At 38.7% G+C, this 23,162-nt stretch overlaps 1 protein-coding gene across 1 annotated transcript; it reads right to left on the reverse strand.

Moving 5' to 3' along the window:
* Positions 1-8,706: 8,706 nt before the first annotated feature.
* Positions 8,707-9,681, reverse strand: LOC131902679 (vomeronasal type-1 receptor 4-like). The gene has a single exon (XM_059253692.1). It carries the CDS (start codon positions 9,649-9,651, stop codon positions 8,707-8,709), a length of 945 nt encoding a protein of 314 aa, XP_059109675.1. The 5' UTR covers positions 9,652-9,681.
* Between the last annotated feature and the right edge of the window lie 13,481 nt (positions 9,682-23,162).

Genomic DNA, 23,162 nt, shown 5'->3' on the forward strand with positions numbered 1-23,162 from the left:
TTCCTATACTGAAAGAACTTCTAAAAATTGACCTTATTTTGATGAGACAGAGTACAGAAGACAATCCAGAAGTGTCCACAGTTGTAGCATGAATCTTAAAAGTTCTTATTAATAAAATCAAACCTGAGGCCAGTTATTGGGGTGAATGCTGGAAGGTCAGAGAGACAGAACAAGCCACAGCTAACCTCACCTGGCCAACTTCTCGGCTGGTCTTGTTTCCTCAGAATGGAAGCCTCTATGTCTTCAACCCAATGGCTCTCAGCCGAAGTGCTGCTAGAAGCCTGAAAGCTTAACCAGCCAAAAGCTTAACCAGGCAAAATGCTGCTAGTTTCTGGTCCTCATGCCTTATAAACCTTTCTGCTTTCTACTACCACTCCCTGGGATTAAAGGCTGCTTTCTGGGATTAAAGGCGTGAGTCACCATGCCTGGCTGATTCCAATGCAGCCTTGAACTCACAGAGATCCAGAGGGATTTCTGTCTCTGGAATGCTAGGATTAAAGGCGTGTGCTAACATTTTCTAGCCTAAGTATCTTGTGGCTTTTCTATTCTCTGACCCCAGATAAGTATATTAAGTATTTTGGGGAACACAATACCACCACACACAGTTTGTGCTGGTTCCTGGTGGCATGTGAGGCATGGGGCACTTTTTCCCAGTGGTTAGCGTTACCACAGACTGGGTAGAGTCCTTGGCACAGTGTTCTATCTTCTTTGAAGACCATAACACTTTTTTGTTGTTGTTGTTGGGTGGGGGAGGGTCTCTGTTTATTGTGGGAAGTTTTTAAATGAGCATTATAAATGCCATATTTAGCAGATTATTAGGGTCCTGGAGAAGCCCCACAAAAGACCACCATCCACATATGCAGTCAGTGAGAGTGTTTATTATCTGGAGAGTAAAGGTACCAGTGTGCTGGGGCTGCACATCTGACACAAAGGCAAAATGCTGGGTGACCCTGGGAGAAGCTTGCAGTCTCCTTTTTTACACAGCTGAAAGGATTTCTAAGGCGGTTAGCTCATTTTCTCTATGATTGGCTTAAGTGAGTGGCAATTATGTCAGTACATTTCTAATTGGCTAGGGTTAGCAGGGGCTATCTAAGGCTATAGCTTTTCCAATTGGGAGCAGACATGGACAAGTCCCAGGCTTTGTCCTTATTTGGCTATTATCTTGAGCTATTGTGGTGGGTGTTGGCACAGGCCTGGTACATGCATTTCTCCTCATCTTCACTGTCAGGGGTATTGGTGGGTGATTGATTGCCCTTTGTTTGCGGCTTCCTCAGAAACTGTCTGCTCAGTTTCAAGGAGCAGGTTCTGAGGCCACATTCTTATCTGAGTTATTAGGAGCCTATCATGATATTTGCCGGGCCTTCTCATAGAACTCTGAGGAGTTTCAGGAACAAGTATCTATCTAGCATACCTGATTTTCATATATGTATAAAGGCTAAAAAGCTTATTTTTGTAATTGATTATGACTATAAGTATACTTATGACCAGATTACAGAATATGATTTTGTGTGAGGTAATTGATAATTAACACGTATGTTTTAATTATCTTTAACTTTTCATAATAAGTTAATATAGGTGTAAGATTAGAACTTGAGGAAAAAGAACATAAACCATAAATGTAGCACATTTTTGTCAGTACAGAACATACAGAATACCACAGTTTTTGTATGATTAGGTTTAAACTGAAGGCAGCACCAGGACAAGAGTTAATAATTTGGGAGAGTTGTAAGGGTCTTGGTGGAGGGAGGTGTTATTACAAGGCTGTGCATTGTACTTTAGCTTACTTGGTCATCAACAGTGGAGAAGCTGGCTTTGAGAAGGGTGTGGGGAGCAAAGGCAGCGAGCTACTGGACAAAGCTGTAACAGTGTAACACTGGAGGAAGAGCTGACATGGGAGCAAGAGTGGCCGGATGGGTGGGGAATTTGGTTTTATGGCTGAGGGGTGGGTGGTGTTGGAAAGAAGGGAGGGGGCTTTTTAGATGGATGGCAGCAAGGAGAGAGGGAAGGGCTGTTGGAATTGTGCAGCTGGAGCAATTCTGGGACCCACAGCCACGGAGGAGGCAGGAGAGATGGCATCGGGGCTTCAGTGCCCTATATGGGTCTAAGTATGCTGCAGAAGTTCCAGGAGGGAAGAGAGTGACTGGTTGTTAAGGAGTGTTGGAGAGGCTGATGTGCTCTATACAAGAACACTGGTATCTACCCACCAAGCCAGGCTGAACCTTGCAGAGTTGGAGGGGCTGACCTGGGAATGAGTGTGGACCAGCCCAATGGCAAGGAGAAGGATGGATTATTAGGAGTAGCAGGGCACTGCTGGAGCATCACCAAAGCTTGGGGCGGGGGCTGAAAGGAAGCAGGGACTATGGCACCTGTGAACAGTGGGGACTTTAGGAGTGGGTATAGCAGCTCCAGTCTGAGGACTGTGGTCTATGGTATCACTGCTCAGACTGAAGCTGGAAATCAGACTGGCTCTGTGGCATCATGTGCTGGATGGAGAAGGGGGTAGGGCTGGATGTACGGGCAGCAGAGCAGCTGGTGGGCATGGAGGGCCTTGCAGTAAGTATTCCTGCAGCACAGAGAGGATTAAAAAGACCTAAAATGGTACAGAAGGTTACAAAGTTCATAGAATATACGAGTCACACAGAGGGCTTGGGGGCAGACAGAAGAGAAAGCAGAGACACATTCAGTTGCTAAAGTTTTTGTGGGGGGCTAATGTGCATGATTAATATGAGTTTTTAGGTTGGGGCAGAGTGTTTCCATCACCAATGGTGGCTAGAGAGTCACATGGATGAAGGAGTGGGGAGGGTGGCAGAGGAAGTAGCTTATTGAGAAGGCAATTGATGATAAGAAGGAGGACGGGGTTTATCGGCTAGATTGAAAGGCTTCAATTTTAGGAATAGAAGAATCAGGGAGAGTGGCTGAGGACTTGAAAGCAAGGGGGCGTGGGATGGTGAGCAGCACACATACAGGGAGGGTGTGGAGTGGAGGAAGGAAAAATCAGAGACACAAGGGTCTTCTTCCATTGTCCTTTGCACTCAAAAATGTTGTAAAGATCTGGTAGAATTCTGCACTGAAACCATCTGGTCCTGGGCTTTTTTTGGTTGGGAGACTTTTAATGACTGTTTCTATTTCGTTAGGGGTTATTGGACTATTTAAATAGTTTATCTGGTCTTGATTTAATTTAGGTATGTGGTACCTATCCAGAAAATTATCCATTTCTTTTAGGTTTTCCAGTTTTGTGGAATAGAGGTTTTTGAAGTATGACCTGATGATTCTCTGGATTTCCTCAATGTCTGTTGTTATGTCCCCCTTTTCATTTCTGATTTTGTTGATTTGGATGCTCTCTCTCTGTCTTTTGGTTAGTTTGGATAAGGGCTTGTCTATCTTGTTGATTTTCTCAAAGAACCAACTCTTTGTTTCATTAATTTTTTGTATTGTTCTCTTTGTTTCTATTTTATTGATTTCAGCTCTCACTTTGATAATTTCCTGGCATCTATTTTTCCTGGGAGACTTTGCTTCTTCCTGTTCTAGAACTTTCAGGTGTGCTGTTAAGTCACTAGTGTGAGATTTCTCCAGCTTATTTATGTGGGCGTTTAGTGCTATGAATTTCCCTCTTAGTACTGCTTTCATAGTGTCCCATAGGTTTGGATATGTGGTGTCTTCATTTTCGTTGATCTCTAGGAAGTCTTTAATTTCTTTCTTTATTTCTTCCTTAACCCATTGGTGATTCAGGTGGGTATTGTTCAGTTTCCATGAGATTGTAGGTTTTCTGTAGTTTTTGTTGTTGTTGAAATCCAACTTTAGACCATGGTGGTCTGATAGAACACAGGAGGTTATTCTAATTGTTTTGTATCTGTTTAGATTTGCTTTGTGACCAAGTATGTGGTCGATTTTAGAGAAGGTTCCATGGGGTGCTGAGAAGAAGGTATATTCTTTTTTGTTAGGATGGAATGTTCTGTAGATGTCGATTAAGTCCATTTGAGTCATGACATCAATTAAGTCCTTTATTTCTCTGTTAAGTTTCGATTTGGGGGATCTGTCCAGTGGTGAAAGTGGGGTGTTGAGGTCTCCCACTATTAATGTGTGGGGTTTTATATGTGATTTAAGCTTTAATAATGTTTCTTTTACATATGTGGGTGCCCTTGTGTTTGGGGCATAAATGTTCAGAATTGAGACTTCATCTTGGTGGATCTTTCCTGTGATGAGTATGTAATGCCCTTCTTGATCTCTTTTGATTGATTTTAGTTTGAAGTCTATTTTGCTGGATATCAGGATGGCTACACCCGCTTGTTTCTTAAGACCGTTTGATTGGAAAGTCTTTTCCCAGCCTTTTATTTTTAGGTAGTGTCTATCTTTGAATTTGAGATGTGTTTCTTGTATGCAGCAGAAAGATGGGTCCTGCTTTCGTATCCATTCTGTAAGCCTATGTCTTTTTATAGGTGAATTAAGTCCATTGATATTGAGGGATATTAATGTCCAGTGATTGTTCATTCCTGTTATTTTTTGGTGGTGATGTGTGTGTACTTTTCTTCGTTGGGGTCTACTGCTGTGGCTTTATCTATTGCCTGTGTTTTCGAGGTTGTATCTGACTTCCTTAGGTTGGAATTTTCCTTCTAGTGCTTTCTGTAGGGCTGGGTTTGTGGATAAATATTGTTTAAATCTGGCTTTGTCATGGAATGTCTTGTTCACTCCATCTATGACGATTGAAAGTTTTGCTGGGTATATTAGTCTAGGCTGACATCCATGGTCTCTTAATGTCTGCATTACATCTGTCCAGGACCTTCTGGCTTTCAAAGTCAGAGACTTTGATTGGCCTGATCTGTTTGGGAGGCATCCAGGCAGTGGGACCGGGTCCTGTGCTCATTGCATGAGTTGGCTGTTTGAAACCTGGGGCCTATGCAGGGTCCCTTGGCTCAGCATGGGAGGAGGGGACTGGACCTACCTGGACTGAGTCCACCAGGTTGATCTCAGTCTGTGGGGAAGGCTTTGCCCTGGAGGAGATTGGAATGGGGGGCGGGCTGGGGGGAAGGTGAGGGGGGCGGGAGGGGGGAGAACAAGGGAATCTGTGGCTGATATGTAGAAATGAATTGTATTGCAAAATAAAAATTAAAAAAAAATAGCTGAAACAAAAAAAAAAAAAAAAGAAGATTAGATTTAAAATTTAAAAAAAAAAAAAAAATGTTGTAAAGACCCTGAAGAATATTAGGATCCAAAGAGCTCTTAGGTGACCATTTATATTGATTATTTATTGGATATAGAGCTTAGGTAGTATATTGTACCACCTTAGGAAATTTGATGTCTGAGAGTTTCTAGTCATTTGAGATTCCGGAGGAGACATCTTAAAGTTTAGTCAGTCAGAAAGGAGGGGGCAGAACCCATCACCCTTAGTGGTAGGTAGGCCAAAGTCAAGAAACAAGGTCTCCCTAGTCTCTAGTGGCTGAGGAAAGGTCTCTAGGAGGAACGGGGTTTTCACCCAGGGCTCATTCACCAAGAGGAAACCCAGAATGAATTCTGGAAAACCAGCATGAATTCTGAACCTGTTGACAGGTTTCATTCAGAGGGGAAAAGGGCACCAGATTCCCCCAGTGCAACCACCCAAAGTGAAAGGCGAAGCCTCCTACCAAACCAGACTGGACTGAATGTGCCTAGCTAGCGTCCAGTTCAGGGGGAGTCTACCACAGACAGTGAAGGTCATGGTGGGGTGCAATCTCCCTAATTCCACAGGACAGAGTGGGGACACTGGACACTCAACAGCTGTCACCCAATTACCTGAGGACTGAAAACATACATAAAAGTAACATAAAAACACAGCAGGTTTTATTTAAGAATATGTATGTATATATGTGTATATATAGGCATACAATAACAATTAGTGAATAAAAGAAGCAAAGAACAAAGTAATGGATAGGTATATGAGCAAGGTTAAAGGGACAAAAGGGAAAGGGGAAATGATGCTATTATATTATATATTCAAAAACCAAAAGAAAAAAATCATGTATAATGGACCAAAAGTATTGGCTCTTTTCATATTGAGAGACATATATCAATTATTGTAAAGGTAACATGAAGTTTTGAGCATGAGAATCACTGTAATAGACTTCTGTCTATCTTCTGATAGTATATATTTATCAAACTATAAGGGAAACTGAGGGTCACAATTGCATTAAACAAAAGATGAGAATTCCCCTTTTTCTATAAACACTATAAGACTCTTCCAACTTGTAAATTACCACCAAACTATTGTATATTTGGACAATAAAAAAGGCTTTATGGGAGATTAAAACAGCACTAACTTGAGGGTTCAGGTTAGAAATTCACAATTACTATGTATTTTTCCATAGAATGCTCTAACGTGGAAACAACACCATCATGATCTCAGACCTAGAATATTTTTTGAATAGATACTACTACTGTCTGTTACTGAACTAAAGGCTGAGAAAACACTTTAATCTGCCTACACACACACACACACACACACACACACACACACACACACACACACGCACACGTATATATATATATATATCCCTCAACAAGATGAGGTTGTTCCTATATCATCTTTTAATCTTTACTGGCTTGGGGAGATTCAGTAAAGCCCTGGGAAACATGAAAATCAGGGCTAGGATTTCTGGGTTAGAGGCAGAGGAAGCAAGTCAGTATTAAAACAGCAGCCATAATAACCTTCAGCATCAGCACTCATTATCAAGTGGATTTAACCTCAGCAGCTACTACAGGGAACTGTATATAAAAAGAGAAAAATCATGGGATTAGGGTGTGTCTAGGACCCCATTCCTCTTAATGCCTGAGCACATTCCTCCCCATTTTCTGTGTTCTCTGTATGAATTTGTCATTCCACAGCCCTGAATCTAAATTCCTATTTTTTTTTAATATGTTCACTTCCTCAGCTCTCGACATGGATTTTCCCTGAAGATTTTTCTCACAGTCTGCAGCTGAAATACTGTCATGGCTGTCTAATTTTTGCTATGATGATGATCTCAGTTCTAAGGTGTATATAAGATCTATAAGATCTCTGCTGCCAGGAGAAGTCAGTTCCGGAGGAATGGGAAGTCAGTCCTACATTCACAAATAAAATCTGTTTCACCAGAATCAGGAGAGTGCAAATATTTCCTTAGAGAATAATTTCACTCTCTGCTGTATGCATCACCCAAGGAAGTCACTCCCATCTCATTTTTTTTTAAATTTGAGAAATCATCTCATATATTAGGAATCTACATACACTTAAATAATTCCTGTAATTTCCTTGTTTTCTTTCTAAAAATGCAATGGCATGGTAAAAGTAGCCTTTTTAGCCCTGTGAATTCTCCATTTTTTTCTGTACAAAGTTATATGGGCCGGGCGGTGGTGGTGCATGCCTTTAATCCCAGCACTCGGGAGGCAGAGGCTGGCAGATCTCTGTGAGTTCGAGGCCAGCCTGGTCTCCAAAGCGAGTTCCAGGAAAGGCGCAAAGCTACACAGAGAAACCCTGTCTCGATAAACCAAAAAAAAAAAGTTATATGGATAACTGTAGTGTTATTATTATTTCTTTAACTCACAAAGGCTTGCCTCATTGTGACTGTCTCGTTCACGAGCAAGCTTCTATGGGGGTAGGGGGGATTCACTGAGCTGTATCTTGGCCCATTAGAGTCTGTCATAAGGTCCAGAAACATGCTCTCTTTTTCTCTCTCTGCCTATCTCTCTCTGCCTCTCTCTCTCTCTCTCTCTCTCTCTCTCTCTCTCTCTCTCTCTCTCTCTCTCTCTCTCTCTGTCGGTCTGTCTATCTATCTATCATCTATCTATCTATCTATCTATCTATCTATCTATCTATCTATCTATCTGTCTATCATCATCATCATCATCATCATCATCATTTCTCGCTCTTTTTATTTTCTTATTTATTTTACAGCCAGATCTTGGCCTCCTCTCCTTTTTCTTCTTCTTCTCCTCCTTTTCCTCTCCCCTCGATACACCCCTCTTCCTTATTTGCAAGAAAAGATGTTGGCTTCCCATGGGTGTCAGCAAAGCATGGTATATCAAGTTGCCTTAAGACAAAGCACCTCCACCAGTATTGAGGTGGACAAGGCAACCCAGCACGAGGAACAGATTCCCAAGAGCCAGCCAGTGCATTTATACTGAGGATGTGACAAGGGAAGAAAGATACAATATCACACTCACAAAGGGAAAGTAAATGCAGGGTGAATTTCCACCTTTTATTTTAAGACAATGATGAGCAGCATAGAATGCAGCAGAACAGGGAACAAGTGAGGTGGAATCATGGACTTCAATTAAACCATTGATTTGTTTATTTCAGGGCCAATCACCCAAATTCCAGAAAGCACAACACAATGGGGTATTGTACTTTTTAACAATTACTTTAATCTGAAACTTAAAGTTTACCTAATTTTTTATTATCTTTTGAAATTTACTTATGTTACACCCTCATCTAAATATATACCTTGATGTGTAACTGTCATTATTTAAATAAATCCATTCACATGCTTGTGTAAAAAAATTACACACCAAATAAGGTGTGTGTGTGTGTGTGTGTGTGTGTGTGTGTGTGTGTGTGTGTGCATGAACACACTCACCTGCATTCACAGCAATAGGATGGTTCATCTGTAATAGCCTCAAAAGTCATGTGGCATGAGTGTCATTACGCTCATTATTCTTTCAGAATGACTCAGTAAGCAAGTAAGAACTGGGCAGCAGCTTTCAATTTAACTCTTGGTCAGAGACTTTGGGGAAAAGTCTATTCATTTTCAAAGGCAGGCAGCTGGATATGGAGGAGTCACAGCTCATGAGGAGAAAAGGACAAACAGTGGGGAAAAATAGAGAGGCCATTGCAGTCACATGAACCAGAGACAAACTGAGATTATACACAAGAGCCCCAAGGAATTGACAGGCAGAAGAGGTTGTGTAAAAGGAGACAAAGGTACTGACCAGGAGAAGGATGGTTTTAGAGGCTCTGGACTCAGGGGAGGATCTGGAGGAGATGTTGGCCCTGGGCATTTGCTGCATCCTTTGCTTGTGCTTGTACAGTGTGATGACCATTGAGACACTGGCCCATAGCATGAGTCCCAGAAAAAGAATATCAGGAGCTGACAGCAATGCTGCATACAGGAAGTCACTGGTTGGGTCATGACGGACAGAATAGCAGTATAAATAGGATTTCAGATTTGCTGTGCTATCATTTCCGTATTTTGCCCTCATGTGCACAAGATTGACAGTGCTTATAAGGAAATGAATTGCCCAGTTCAGGTACACAGAGTAATGGATGTGCCTGTGTGAATTTATTTTAAGCTCTGAATACTTGTAGTCCTTGGAGCTGATAATGACTGCCTGAAGGACACTGAGGAAGCAGGTACTGCCAATACAAACACCCCTACTTATTCTGTGAAAAGAGAATACCAATTTGCATCCAGTATCATTGAGGAAATCTGTCAATCCAAAAGCAGCCATTATGTGTGGCACTCCTTTAAATAGGATAGTTAAGATGTTGGCTACAACCAAGTGCATCAGAACCCAGTCTGTAGACCTTAACCTGTACCTTGCTAGGTAAAGAAACAGATAGTGGTAGAGAAGCAAGGAATTCCCCAGAAATCCAATAATAGTCAGAGACAAGATGACCACTTTTACAGACAGCTCACTGTCTGTCATGCTGCCAGTTTCTGAACTCAGACTGAGGATTCTGCATTAAAAGATGAGGCAGGGACCACATGCACTGTGTCACAGGACACAGGATAGTGATTATCAATTCTGAATGAGTCCACAAGATACATTCAACCTATAGGGCATCTACCACTTTGACATGAATGTCATACATGAAGGCAATGGAATGGGGCACAAAGTGCCTCAATATTTTTAGATTCATGCTCTTTGGAATGTGCAAAGAGGCAATAATATCTCAACAGGACAGGAACAAAATATACCCAGTGGCCTGGTTCCTCCCTGAAACACAGTCATGACTCATTTTGAAACTTGGCCAATAATCAAATGACATACATTTAATTTTGAAAAACAAGCATGAATCCATGTAAAATATGATAAGATGACAACAAAATTATTATTAATTTAAGATTACAGCTAATCTCTGTATTGACACCCAAATGAAGTGATTTTGGGACTAATGACACAAGTGTTAAGTTTTATAAAGTAGGGCTATAATTGTAACATGAAATGTAAAAAGCGAACACTTCAAACATGGACAAAGTTGGAAGTGTAATTACTATGTTAATAAACATTAATGTTTAGAATATTTTAGATTCAGAGAAAAATTTAGGAATATAGGTTATTCCATCGAATCCACCTATGTGTTTAGTCTTCCCATTTTCAATGTCCTGCACAAGCATAATTAATCGTCTATTTGAAGAGAATATTTTCAAATATGTGACAAAAGATTTAATCCCAATAGTTGAGGGCATAAAGCAATAATATTTATAACTGCCTTCATTTAAATTCCTCTAATTACATCTACAGGAAACATACTGTCATTTTTATTAATTTGGGTATTTTCAAAAAATTACATCCTCACTCAGAGGCAGAGAAAATATTTTGTGCAAATGAGACCTAAATTTACATGCAACTGCAGGTAGGATTGCATTGTTTTATGGAACGTGTTCTGCTTCAAATTACAATCATAAAGTTATGAGTTGTATCAATGGAAGTGCTAAAAATGTATTATGCTTATTAGATGGAGTTACAAATGATTATTTCTAGAAATTTACTGTCATGAGAACATACTTTTTAAACTGCTTTCATTTATGAAAGTTACTTACAAATATTTCATAGAAAATGTATACAAGCCCATTTCAGAATCTATGACACAATACCCTGTGAATGAATCATCTGTAGAGTTTATGACCAAGTCCATCATTGTGCACACTTACCACTGTGCATAAGAGCACCAAGGAGACTAATGTTCATAGATATAAATTTCCCCAAAAAGCTAAGCAGTTTCAATAACAACACGACACTCCTTTATCAGGCGCCCTACTAAAATCTTATCATAATGGAAACCCTGTTCCTTACAGAGACATTTTGAGACCCCCTAAGCACCAGACTTCTTTTCCAGGGTGACAGAGCACAGCAGGCACTGATGGTGTGAAATGGGCTAAGTCAGAATTAGGATGAAGTGCTTCTAGGACCCCACACTTCATTTCTCCCTGATCCATTTCTGTTCTCTGTGTCTTCTGTGTCCTTGCCATCATCCAGGTGATCTCCTGTGATCACTTACCAAGACTCGCACGTTTTCTTTTCTTCTCTAATCTCAGGTTGCAGTCTGCTACACTCTCAGCACCCCATCTCTTCCCAGCATGCTGATCGCAGCTCCATGGCCACAAAGATCTGGTCAGCTGGAGGGAAGGCAGCCAGTGCCTGAGATATGGTCTGTGATTCTGTGACCTCCCCTCCCCTCAGACCTGCAATTATTATTTTACTTGAAGTAGCAATGGACATTGCAGGCTTGAGCAGGCAAGAACTTTGCTCTGAACTTTTGTCTCCTGGTGACCATTAGAAAGAATAATTGTTATTTCCTGCTGTTAGCTCTTAAGGGAATATTGTGAGTTCAAAGAAGTTGTTATCTGCTCTGTTTCCTAGAGGTCACAGGATCTCACTTTCAGATATGAGGAGGTATTTTTGATCTGTCTGAGATCTTTACCTGTGCTATGTATGTGCATTGTATTTTTTGATTGTCTGAGGTGTCCTGCACACAAATCTCATTTCCCTTCCTCATCTCAGTGGGTGCCATCATAATATATAGAATAGAAATTCAATGACAAATATACATTTTTTTATATTTTCAAAGAGCACCATAAAATAACTGAATGCTGCAACTTATAGTAGTGTTTACTGAATAAATGTAAGTTGTCCAAAATAATTTATTCATGTTGCTTTTACAACTGGAGTCAATTTGCAGATGGCATTTTGGGTGAAAATATCATTCATCAACTTTGTTTGGCATTAGTACCTGAAGGGAAAGAAATAGGATTTTGAAGAGAGTTACCTGTTTGGATGAACAGTTTTGCTACCATAAGAAATGAGTTAATAATTTTAAAATTCATTTTTTATATATTTTTATTAATTTTTATTTTTATTTATTTTTATTTATTTATTTTTAATTTTTTTTTTGTTTTTCGAGACAGGGTTTCTCTGTGCAGCTTTGCGCCTTTTTTGGAACTCACTTGGTAGCCCAGGCTGGCCACGAACTCACAGAGATCTGCCTGGCTCTGCCTCCCGAGTGCTGGGATTAAAGGCGTGTGCCACCACCGCCCGGCTTTTATTATTTTTTAAAGGGAAGCAAACTTCTTCATTGTACACAGTACAGAATATAACATTGCTCAGCAGGATGTAGACAGCCCTGCACAGCAGGGAGTATCTCAAATCAACTGGCAGGCTAAAGCCTTTCTGGACTCTAGATGTTCCACACTCTGGAAAAGAAGCATATGAATGAAACAACCCTTACACCCTAAAAGAAACAGCCATCTGGGGGTACAGGAGTCCGAAGGGAATGCAAAGTGATGCTGCTGTTCTGTGTCCCTTACAGCGCACCGTGCAGTCACAGCAGGACAGGAGGCAGCTCAGGTCACAGAAGGTTCTTTTCATACCCAGGAAAACAGCATAAATTCATTATAAAACCAAAACAGCAAAAAACCACAAACCAGTATCAGTAAAGAGAGGAAGAGATAAAAAACAAACAGACAAACAGAAAACCAATCTATACAGCATTTACAACAAATAAATCTCTAGTCAGCTGGGTAAAATTTGCATCTATGTATAAACTATGTGTAGGTTAGAAAACTATATGCTTTAGAAAAAAAGAATGTAGGCTGTGATTTTATGGGAAAGTGTGTACCAGTGGACACAGGTGTCTATGTGAGCACCTACAAAACTAGAGGGAGAAGTAAGAAGAAATAGAGCCAGAAGATGTTTCACACACATAGTTGTAATACTCTCATGGCTTTCCTTGATGTGGAGAATGACTTCAGGTCCTTAGGCACAGACCTATGAGCCAGGATACTGAAGGTGTGAGGTGTGTATGCACTACATACTAAGAGTTGAGAACATCTGACATTTACCAAGTTGACTGTTAAATAGATATTTTAATATACACATTTCACTTCAGAGTCATAGATACATCTGTTGAGATAGAAGCTGCTAGTGTAACTGTTGTATAGAGAGATACATTCTTGTTACGTCCTACTTTATTGTGTTACCCAATTGTTCCCCCACTAAAGAAATTTATTTCTTCACATAGGCTTGTTATGTCATGCCACAGCACTGATCATACTGAGAAATGCTATCAGGGATAGAATGAGTAAGACACTGGACATGAAGTGTGACTTCAAGACAAAGTATTAATGAAACAGGTGAGAATCTTTTTAAATCAATGGGAATGTTTTCAGAGTATGTTACCATTATCACTGTACCTAATTAAGTAAAGTTCAGAGCCATAGATAAAAACTAATGATATATCAAAAATTTACATGGAATCTAATTAAAAAAATTAGGGGACTAAGACAGTAAACTCCATAAATATAGTCACTTGATTTTGAACTGCTTATAGAAATACACACAGGAGCAAAGGCAGACTGTTTTACTTTGGAAAATATGTATTCATATTTAGAGGAATGAAACAGGATTCCTACAATCTTGACCTATTCAAATGTCAAATCAACACAGATCAAGCATCCAACTGGAAGCCATGGCATTCTAAAAGTTCAGAGGAGAAAGCCGGGGAAAATCTTCATGATACAACCAAATGCAAGGACTGTATGAATGACTACATTTGCATAGAGAACAATTTCCAAAATTGATGAGTGGCATTTCATGAAAGTGAAATGTTTCGACAGCCTTGCAGATTGTCCCGATTTCAATTTAAATTGTTTTTAGAAGGTCATCAGATGCTCATGCAACCTTTTTTAAATGGACACTCCTTCTTGCCTTCTTGTACTCTCATTTCTCCTATTGACCACCACTTCTGCCTTTCCACAGAGGTTAATTTTTCTTATCTGTGCTTTAAGAATATCTATGATGATCTACTAACCATCTTTTAAAGCACCCCTCTCCCAGTGCTCTCGTTCTACATTTCAGGCATCTATGGAACTATAAGTTCAACACAGAACAGTAGGGACTTGAAGTTATGACTAACTTATGAGAGAATGTGTGTGGCTTTTGCATTTCTGTACCTGCATTACCACATTCAATATAAATGTTCTATTCAGTTCTATTCATTTATCTGCAAATTCCATAACTTTCTTTTATTCTTTGTAGATGTAACCAACTGTCTTATTAAATAAGAAACACAGAACTAATGCAAAGAAGAAAGCCAAGAGGTCAGAGCTAAGAGCCTTACCAGCCTACTGCAGCTAGCCTCTTCAGCTAGGAGACCTCTCCAAAAAAGACCTACTTCCTGTGTGTTTGTGTTTATATAGTCTTTCTGTTCTACCTTCTCATTGGTTGTAAACCCAAACACATGACTGCCTCGTCACTGCCTCTCTGTAGAGACTTCCAGGTCTTCTATGGTTGCGATTGAGATTAAAGGTGTGTGTCTCCAATGCTGGCTGTATCCTTGAACACACAGAGATCTACCTAGCTCTGTCTACCAAGTGCTGGGATTAAAGGCGTGTGCCACCACCGCCATGCTCTTGCTATGGCTCTAATATCTCTGACCCCTGGGCAACGTTGTTTATTAACATACAACAACAAACAACATACAAATGTGATTAAAGTCACATTTCCGTACAAATAAAATACCACCATATTTCCGCTTTTCTATTTTAATAAAAAGAAAAAAGAAAAAGGTTATAAATAACAAAAGAAAAACTATATACAAAGTACAATAACTATATACAATATATACAAGTAATAAATACCTAAACAATGTCTAGTCCATTTGTATTTGACAAATTCAGAGAAAATAATTTCATTATCTATCCTATTTTGGTAAGTCCAAAATGTATCTAATTCACTTTCTATCCTAATTAATCTTCAACTATAACTAACTAACCTTCAACTATAACTACTAATCTTCAACTCCCTCAGAGACCCAAGAAAGAAATAATATTACCTAACAAAAATAAAAACAGGAAGTGCATGCAAACAACTTCCAAAAAATTTGTGAGTTGAGAGAAACAGCCAGCTTCCTGGACAGTCACCGGAGGATTCTCCGCAGTCTTGGGGCATCATCTTTAGCCTTTAGGCTTAGCGTATCTGACAGACTCATTTGTGAAGTAGGATGTACACAAGGTCAACAGTTCAACCTCACATTGGGTGAGAGCAGACCATGTACCAGAAACACCTGAATTCCACTAGTGTCATGTCATGATTCAGGATTTTAAATTCTGGAAATTGCTGATAGTTTTTGAATTCAGTTGTCCATTCTTCTTGGCTGTGTATATATGGCTTCATCTCAGCATCCCGTTCTTCTCCACATCCCTCTATTAAATGCCAGTCTACTATTGAGAGGCGTGAGCTTAGTTACTCTTCAAGAATAACTGTTTCATCTACTGTCCCATTGCACATCGGAAGCCATCGGCCCACTGCCTGTTCAGCTGCCTTGGAAGAAAAGGGCACTGTACCTTTTCCGAATTGTGAAGGCCACTTCAAGGACGGTGCCATATTGTCCTAGCCTCCGAAGATTCCTTTTGATAAAGCCATAACCACACTTGTTTTGACAAGAATCAGTAGTCTTTTGTTTCATGTCCTGTCTGTCCATTTTGTCCTGTTGATTCAAGGATACTTTGTTGTCCAGTGGCTAACTTTTGCCACAATGAAAGTTAACTCCATATGCAGTTTCTTCAATACCCATATTTTCTCTGAAGTAGATTGGTACTGCCAGGAGCTGACATGTCTCAAAAAAGAAAAATTTTCTAAGTTATTAAAACATTTTAAATGCCATATTCTGTAGATCTCTGAAGGGTTTGAAGATGACCTGTCTATCTAAAATATATCTGCTCAATTTTTAAAACATATCTTATATGACTACAAGTTCTATTGTAATGTCTAACTACTAACTTTCATTTCTTTATATCCTAGTAGTTGGTAATAATAACATTCAAGGATCAGAAAATTGCATTGTTAAATGAATGGTATAAGTACAATTAGAAATATACATATAGCATTTTCTAACAATATCAATTTCAATATATATAATTTGTATACAATATAAAAAAATTGAATCCAATGTAAAGTATTTAAAACTAGTAATTGTCTTTTTCTTCTCTTTTCCTTTCTTTCTTTCTCTTTTTTTAAAACAAGAACCTTAAATCTAATCTCCTTTGCTTAGCCTTTTTCCTAACCCTTGACAACAACTTGTAACCAACCCCCCTAAACAATGAAAATTATCCCAGACTCAAAACTCATTAAAAAGACCAAAAAACCACCCACCCCACAACACCTCTTTGGGAATATGGGCATCGTACTCTTAAAATTGCTTCCTGCTGGGTATGGGCGAAGTTATCTTTATCCTGAAAGAAAAATTTTAGGTTAATTGTCAAATTCTAGGAATATTCTTTGTTACCAGTCTCTCTATAATGCCAAAGTTCAGGGTTTTTCTCAAGTCCTTATACAAGTAGTCTTTGAGACTGGATCATCTCAGCTTGCCCTCTCAAAATTGCTCTGAGCACTTTGTAGTTCAAAGCTGATCTGTAGATGATGTTTGTCAGCTTAGTGATGTTATTATTGTCCACATGGAATTGTTGTTAATGTGGGGCCCCATCTTCTTTCTGGAGACTTCAGTTGATGTTAGGCCTGGTTGTGATTTCCTGCAGAAAACTGATAAGAGACTCAAACACAAAGACATATATATATATAACTGAAGCCTTTTATCTAGAATTAGTTAGTACTCTATATGACCATTCATATCTTAACAACGTTTAAAATGTATATCTATCTATCTATCTATCTATCTATCTATCTATCTATCTATCTATCTATCTGTCTATCTATATTAATCTTGTAAATTTTGATATAAAATTCATACTTTAAGAAAATTTAAAGAACCAGAATAGAATCAAAGAGTTGAGATTAGTAATAGAATAGTCCCTTAATTAATTTGGCTTTTCTCCTGTCCCATAGCAGAAGATGGCTCTTTTCTTCTGGCATGATACAGGGAGTTTGCATTTTCCCTTTAACAACATGCTTGAGTTTAAAGAAGGAGAGAGCCATTCTCCAACTCCAAAGTCAGCTTTAAATTTTAATTGAACTGGGACTATTAGAAGACCAGTAGTGTTAAATCTTTAGAGAAGAGCAGAAACAAACATTTACGAAGACATAATATTTTTTAGAGGATATACCCATATGCCATTTCCCTCTGTTTCCTGGGATAGATGATTTGTCCCTTTTCTTCAGTTTTCTCATTTGTCCAGTGTTCTTCAGATTCCTTAACCTTCATTCTCCTAAAAGACAAAAACAAAAACCTTTCCCCAAGACTAATTTTTGGGGATATTCCTTTTTGGCAAGTTATTATCTGATTAAATGAAAAGGCATGTGTTACTGGTATAAGTTAGTTTAAAATAGGATGTTCATGCTAGTTGATGAACTATCACCTCCTCTAATTAAGAGGTTTCTCTTGTTCAAATCGAACCTTTATCAATTTTGATGGTACCCACAGCTTATCTTCTCCTGTAGAAACAAAAACAAAACCTTGTCCCCAACGTAACACATACCCTGGTTTCCATTCTGAGGTCAGCACATCCTTAAAGTATATAGGCTGATTTAATTCTGTAGTTTTTTTCTATTATCCAATGTCTCTCTGCAATTGTTGTTCCTTTCTCATTGGCACTAAGAAAATTCAAAGTTAATAGAGCATTATGCAGTCTATTTCTGGGGGTTTTTGTTACCCCTCTCTGTTTATTTAGCATATCCTTTAGAGTTCTGTTTTATCTTTCTATAACTGCTTGACCTGTAGGATTATGTGGTATGCCTCTAATATGCTTTATATTATAATAAGCAAAAAACTGTTTCATTTTAACAGAGACATATCCTGGAGCATTGTCAGGTTTGATTTGTGCAGGTATACCCATGATGGCCATAACTTCTAGCAAATGAGTGATTACAGAATCAGCTTTTTCACAACTCAAAGCAGTTGCCCATTGAAATCCTGAATAAGTATCAATGGTATGGTGTACATATTTTAATTTTCCAAATTTTGCAAAGTGAAACACGTCCATCTGCCAGATTTCATTCCTCTGAGTACCCTTTGGGTTACATCCTGCTGGTAATGGCATTTGATTGTTGAAGGAACAAGTAGGACATTTCTTTACTATTTCTTTGGCTTGTTGACAGGTTATGGAAATATCCTTTTTTAAACCTTTACTATTGACATGATGTTTTTTATGAAATTCTGAGGCCTCCAGCTCATTTCCTATCAATAATTTATCCATCTCATCATTGCCTTGTGCTAGAGGGCCTGGCAGACCAGTATGGGATCGGATGTGAGTTATATATAAGGGATGACTCCTTTTCCTGATTGTATCTTGTAATTGAATAAATAGTGAAGTTAATTCTGAAGCATCAGGGATAAATTCTGCAGTCTCAATACGTAATACTACTCTTTTAGCATACTGAGAGTCAGTTACTATGATGAGAGGTTTTGAAAAATCCATTAATACCAACAGAATAACATACAATTCTGATTTTTGAACTGAAATATAAGGACTTTGAACCACTTTACTTAAATTTTCTGATTTGTAACCTGCTTTTCCTTGTTTGTTGGCATTTGTATAAAATGTACGAACTCTAGATATGAGGTTTTCCCATACAATTTGAGGCAAGATCCAATCAGCTCCCTTTATAAGATCAATTCTATCACTTTTGGGATAGTTTCTGTTAATTTCTCCCAAAACATTATTGCAAGCTCTTTGCCAAGGTTCACTTTCTATCCATAATTTTTCAATGTCCTTCTCAGTTAAAGGTGAGGCAATTTCTGCTTGGTCTATTCCTGCTAGTTGATGAAGTCTCAATTTTACTTTCCATATCAAGTCAGAGATTATTTCCATATAAATTTTAAAGTTTTTATTTGGTTTATTTGGTAAAAATATCCATTCCAATATAATATCTTCCGTCTGCATTAACATTCCTGTAGGAGAATGCCTAGAAGGTACAATAACCAAAATGCAATACAGCTTTGGATCAATACGATCCATGTGCCCTTCATGTACTTTCTTTTCTACCAAGGTCAATTATTTCTCAGCTTCAGGTGATAATTCTCTTGGACTATTTATTTTATTTTATTTATTAATTTTTTTCGAGACAGGGTTTCTCTGTGTAGCTTTGCTCCTTTCCTGGAACTCAGTTGGTAGCCCAGGCTGGCCTTGAAGTCACAGAGATCCACCTGGCTCTGCCTCCCGAGTGCTAGGATTAAAGGCATGCGCCACCATCACCCGGCTCTCTTGGACTATTTAATTCCTTGTCACCTTCTAAGATTTTAAACAAATTATTCAGTTCATCATTTTTTTTTTTTTTTTTTACCACAGCAATAGTTTGTAGATGAGAAATGTCTCCAAATAATCTTTGATAGTCATTAAGAGTCTGTAGTTGATGTCTCCTAATTTGCACCCTTTGGGGTCTAATTTTTTGTAGCTCTATTTTATATCCTAAATAATTAATAGAATCTCCTCTTTGTATCTTTTCAGGAGCAATTTGTAATCCCCAGCAAAGCAAAATTTTCTTTACTTCTTCAAACATTCTTTCTAAAGTATCTGCATTTGAATCAACTAGTAAAATGTTAACCATATAATGATAAAGTATAGATTTAGGAAATTTTTTACGTATCACTTCCAATGGCTGTTGTACAAAATATTGGCACAGAGTTGGGCTATTCAACATTCCCTGTGGGAGAACCCTCCATTGAAATCTTTTAACCAGTTGAGAATTATTATAAGTAGGCACTGTGAAAGCAAATCTTTCTCTGTCCTTTTCTTGTAAGGGTATTGAAACAGTCTTTTAAATCAATTACTATGAGAGACCATCCTTTTGGTAACAGAGTAATCAAAGGAATTCCAGATTGTAGAGAGCCCATTGGCTGAATTATTTTGTTAATTGCTCTAAGGTCTGTTATCATTCTCCATTTACCAGATTTCTTTTTAATAACAAATACAGGAGAATTCCAAGGGCTGGTTGATTCTTCAATATGCTGAGCATTTAACTGTTCTACCAGCTCTTCTAAAGCCTGTTGTTAAAGGCCCTTGCTAAACCCATACAGGCTTGTCTGTTAACCATTTTAAAGGTAGAGCTGTTGGTGTCTTTGGGTGATCATCAGTTGTTGTGCCCTATTCTTGTATAATATGGATGGCTGGTGATTACTAATTAGAATAATATCTTCTAATATTTCTCTCATAAACATGTGCTAGTTTATAATTTGTTTCTGAGGTTGGAGGGCTATTAATTTGTGTATTCCATTGTTGCAACAGGTCTCAACCCCACAGGTTCAGAGCTATGTTAGCCATATATGGTTTTAATTTTCCTCTCTGTCCTTCAGGACCTATACATTTGAGCCATCTTGCACTCTGTTTCACTTGAGATAATGTCCCAATTCCTAACAGTTGAACGTTTACATCCTGAAGAGGCCAAGTTGGATGCCAAAATTCTGGTACTATTATGGTAACGTCCGCACCTGTGTCTACCAGACCAGACAACAAAGCACCATTTATTTTTATTGTTAATTTTGGTCTTTGTTCATTAATAGAAGTTTGCCAAAAAATTTTCTTTATGTTTTCTCCTGAATTTTCTATTCTCTCTGTTTCATCATCCCAACCAGCATGATTTATTCCAATAGGCATTTGGTTATTTAACTGCTCTGAGTAGGGGTTTCCTCTACAACTGCAGGAAAAGTTTGAACTGGATTTGCTTTGGGGGCCTGCCTGAGGTCCCTCTGGGAGTTTCCGGAAGAGTGAGGCAAAATATTACCTTGCCTGTCCCTTGTTGATCTACATTTCTAGGTCCAGTGTTTTCCCTTACCACACCTTCTGCATACCCCAGAAGGAAGGGGTATTCTGTTGCCATTGTTTCTTGAAGAAACATTGTTTCTAGGATGACCTGTTTACAGTCCCTTTTCAAATGTCCTTGCTTTCCACATCCAAAACATCTAACATTCCTCAAACCTTTTCAAATTGCTTCTCCTATCCACGTATCATCATGGTCAGGAGCCACAATATTAACCATATCTCTAATCCAATCTTCCAAAGGTGTAGATCTTGCCTTTAATGGCCTGATTATTCTTTTTTTTAAAATATTTATTTATTTATTATGTATACAGTGTTCTGTCTGCATGTATGCCTGCAAGCCAGAAGAGGGCACCAGATCTAGTTACAGATGGTTGTGAGCCATCATGTGGTTGCTGGGAATTGAACTCAGGACCTCTGGAAGAGCAGCCAGTGCTCTTAACCACCGAGCCCTCTCTCCAGCCCCCGGCCTGATTATTCTTTTGCTTGCTGCATTCATGTTCTCAAAGGCCAAAGATTCAATTATTTTCTGACTAGCCTCTGAATTCAGGACCATTCTCTGTACTGCTGAAGTCAATCTTTGTAAAAATCTGTGAAAGATTCTTTTGGGCCTTGTATAACCTTTGTAAATGACTCAGTTTTTTTTCCTGGTTCCTCAACTCTGTCCCATGCATGCAAGGCTGCTGTTTGACATAGAATTAGGGTTTGGACATCATATAAACATTGTGTTTGTACTGAAGCATATTGGTCTTCTCCAACAAGCTGATCCTGGAAGACTTGTATTCCTTTATCCCTCCATTGTTTTTCTATGTTTTTAGCCTCCTCCTTGAACCACTTTTGCCACTGGAGCCTTTGACTGGGTTCCAGAACAGCCTGTGCCAGCTCCTGCCAGTCCTGTAGTATAATCCTATTAAAAGTTGACCAGGTGTTTAACATTTGCTTTACATATGGGGAATGCATGCCATAGGATACCATTGCCTCCTTAAACCTTCATAAATCTAACATTTCAATTGGAGCCCAAATATTTTGTGTATTCACTTGATCAGGTAACTGCTGTACGTTTACTGGATGAATTAAGGGTGACTGTGTGAAAACATGCTTTCTTTCTGTAACCTTATGATCCAATCTTGAAACAACTTCGCTGTTAATTTCTTCTGTCTGAATTTGAATTTCTCTATAATTCATCTTAACAGGTTTAACAGGTTTTTCTAAAACTTTTATCCTGGCACTTTAATTGACTATCTTTTTAAATAGTAAAATGAGGATACAAAAGGTAATAAAGTGCATAATTCAATCAATATTAGTCTTCTCATATAGTTGTTCCATTGTCAGACTAGATGTCATAATTTGTGGTTTGGTTCATAAAGTTAATGCTGGGTATTCTCGTGCATGCAGAAGAGTGGTCTTCTGGAATGGACACTGTGGAGCTTTGAGGAAGGAGCTTTGGGAATAATTTAGGTCATAAATATTTCCCTAAATTCATCTCAAACTTAATACAGAGAAATAGAAAGACTTTCAAATTGGGTGCAGGGAAGAGGTGCTGTGTGGTAGTTAATATTTTTGTAGAATGCTGTAGAAGGGTTTTTGGAAGTTCAGTATAAGGCAAAAAGTAAAATGCAGAGAAACCAGGGAAACTTTAGGATGTGATAATGAAGAAAGTTGACCAGTAAAGCCTGCAATGAAGGTGATGGTAAAGGTAGATTGAAAAACCATTCAGTCCTCTAATCTTCATTTCCCTCCTTTATGGTCAAATATAATCTAATTGGAATTCCTTGCAGTTTTATCTCAGTAGCAAAAATATCGTTCCTATAAATTATCAGTGAAAATGCATATTGAACACAGTTGAGATAGACTACTGTGACTTTGGGAAAAACACTTTATGGCACATTTACTTTCTTCCTTAGGGACTGAAACTGGATGTAGGTGGACAGGCCTGGCTACAGTGTGCTTCACTCTCATCTTGTGATTCATGTGCTGAAAGGACCATGTCCTCCTGTCTATTGGGAGATGAAAGGGAAAGGAGCAAAGAGATGGGGCTGAGGATGGAGGAGCTCATGATGTGCCTGTTGGAGGTTATTGCTCATTGTCACCAATCACTAATTCCTTCTCTAATGGTCAGTTTACAATAGTCGGATTCATTGCAGTATTGTTTTCCTTCTAAATTGTAACATTGTAGGTGAAGTTGAAGGAGGCTGTGGGAGTATACAGCAGGTGACAACGAGTATTCAA

The sequence above is a fragment of the Peromyscus eremicus genome, chromosome 1, assembly GCF_949786415.1.
Source record: "Peromyscus eremicus chromosome 1, PerEre_H2_v1, whole genome shotgun sequence".
NCBI classification, from domain to species: Eukaryota; Metazoa; Chordata; class Mammalia; order Rodentia; family Cricetidae; genus Peromyscus; species Peromyscus eremicus.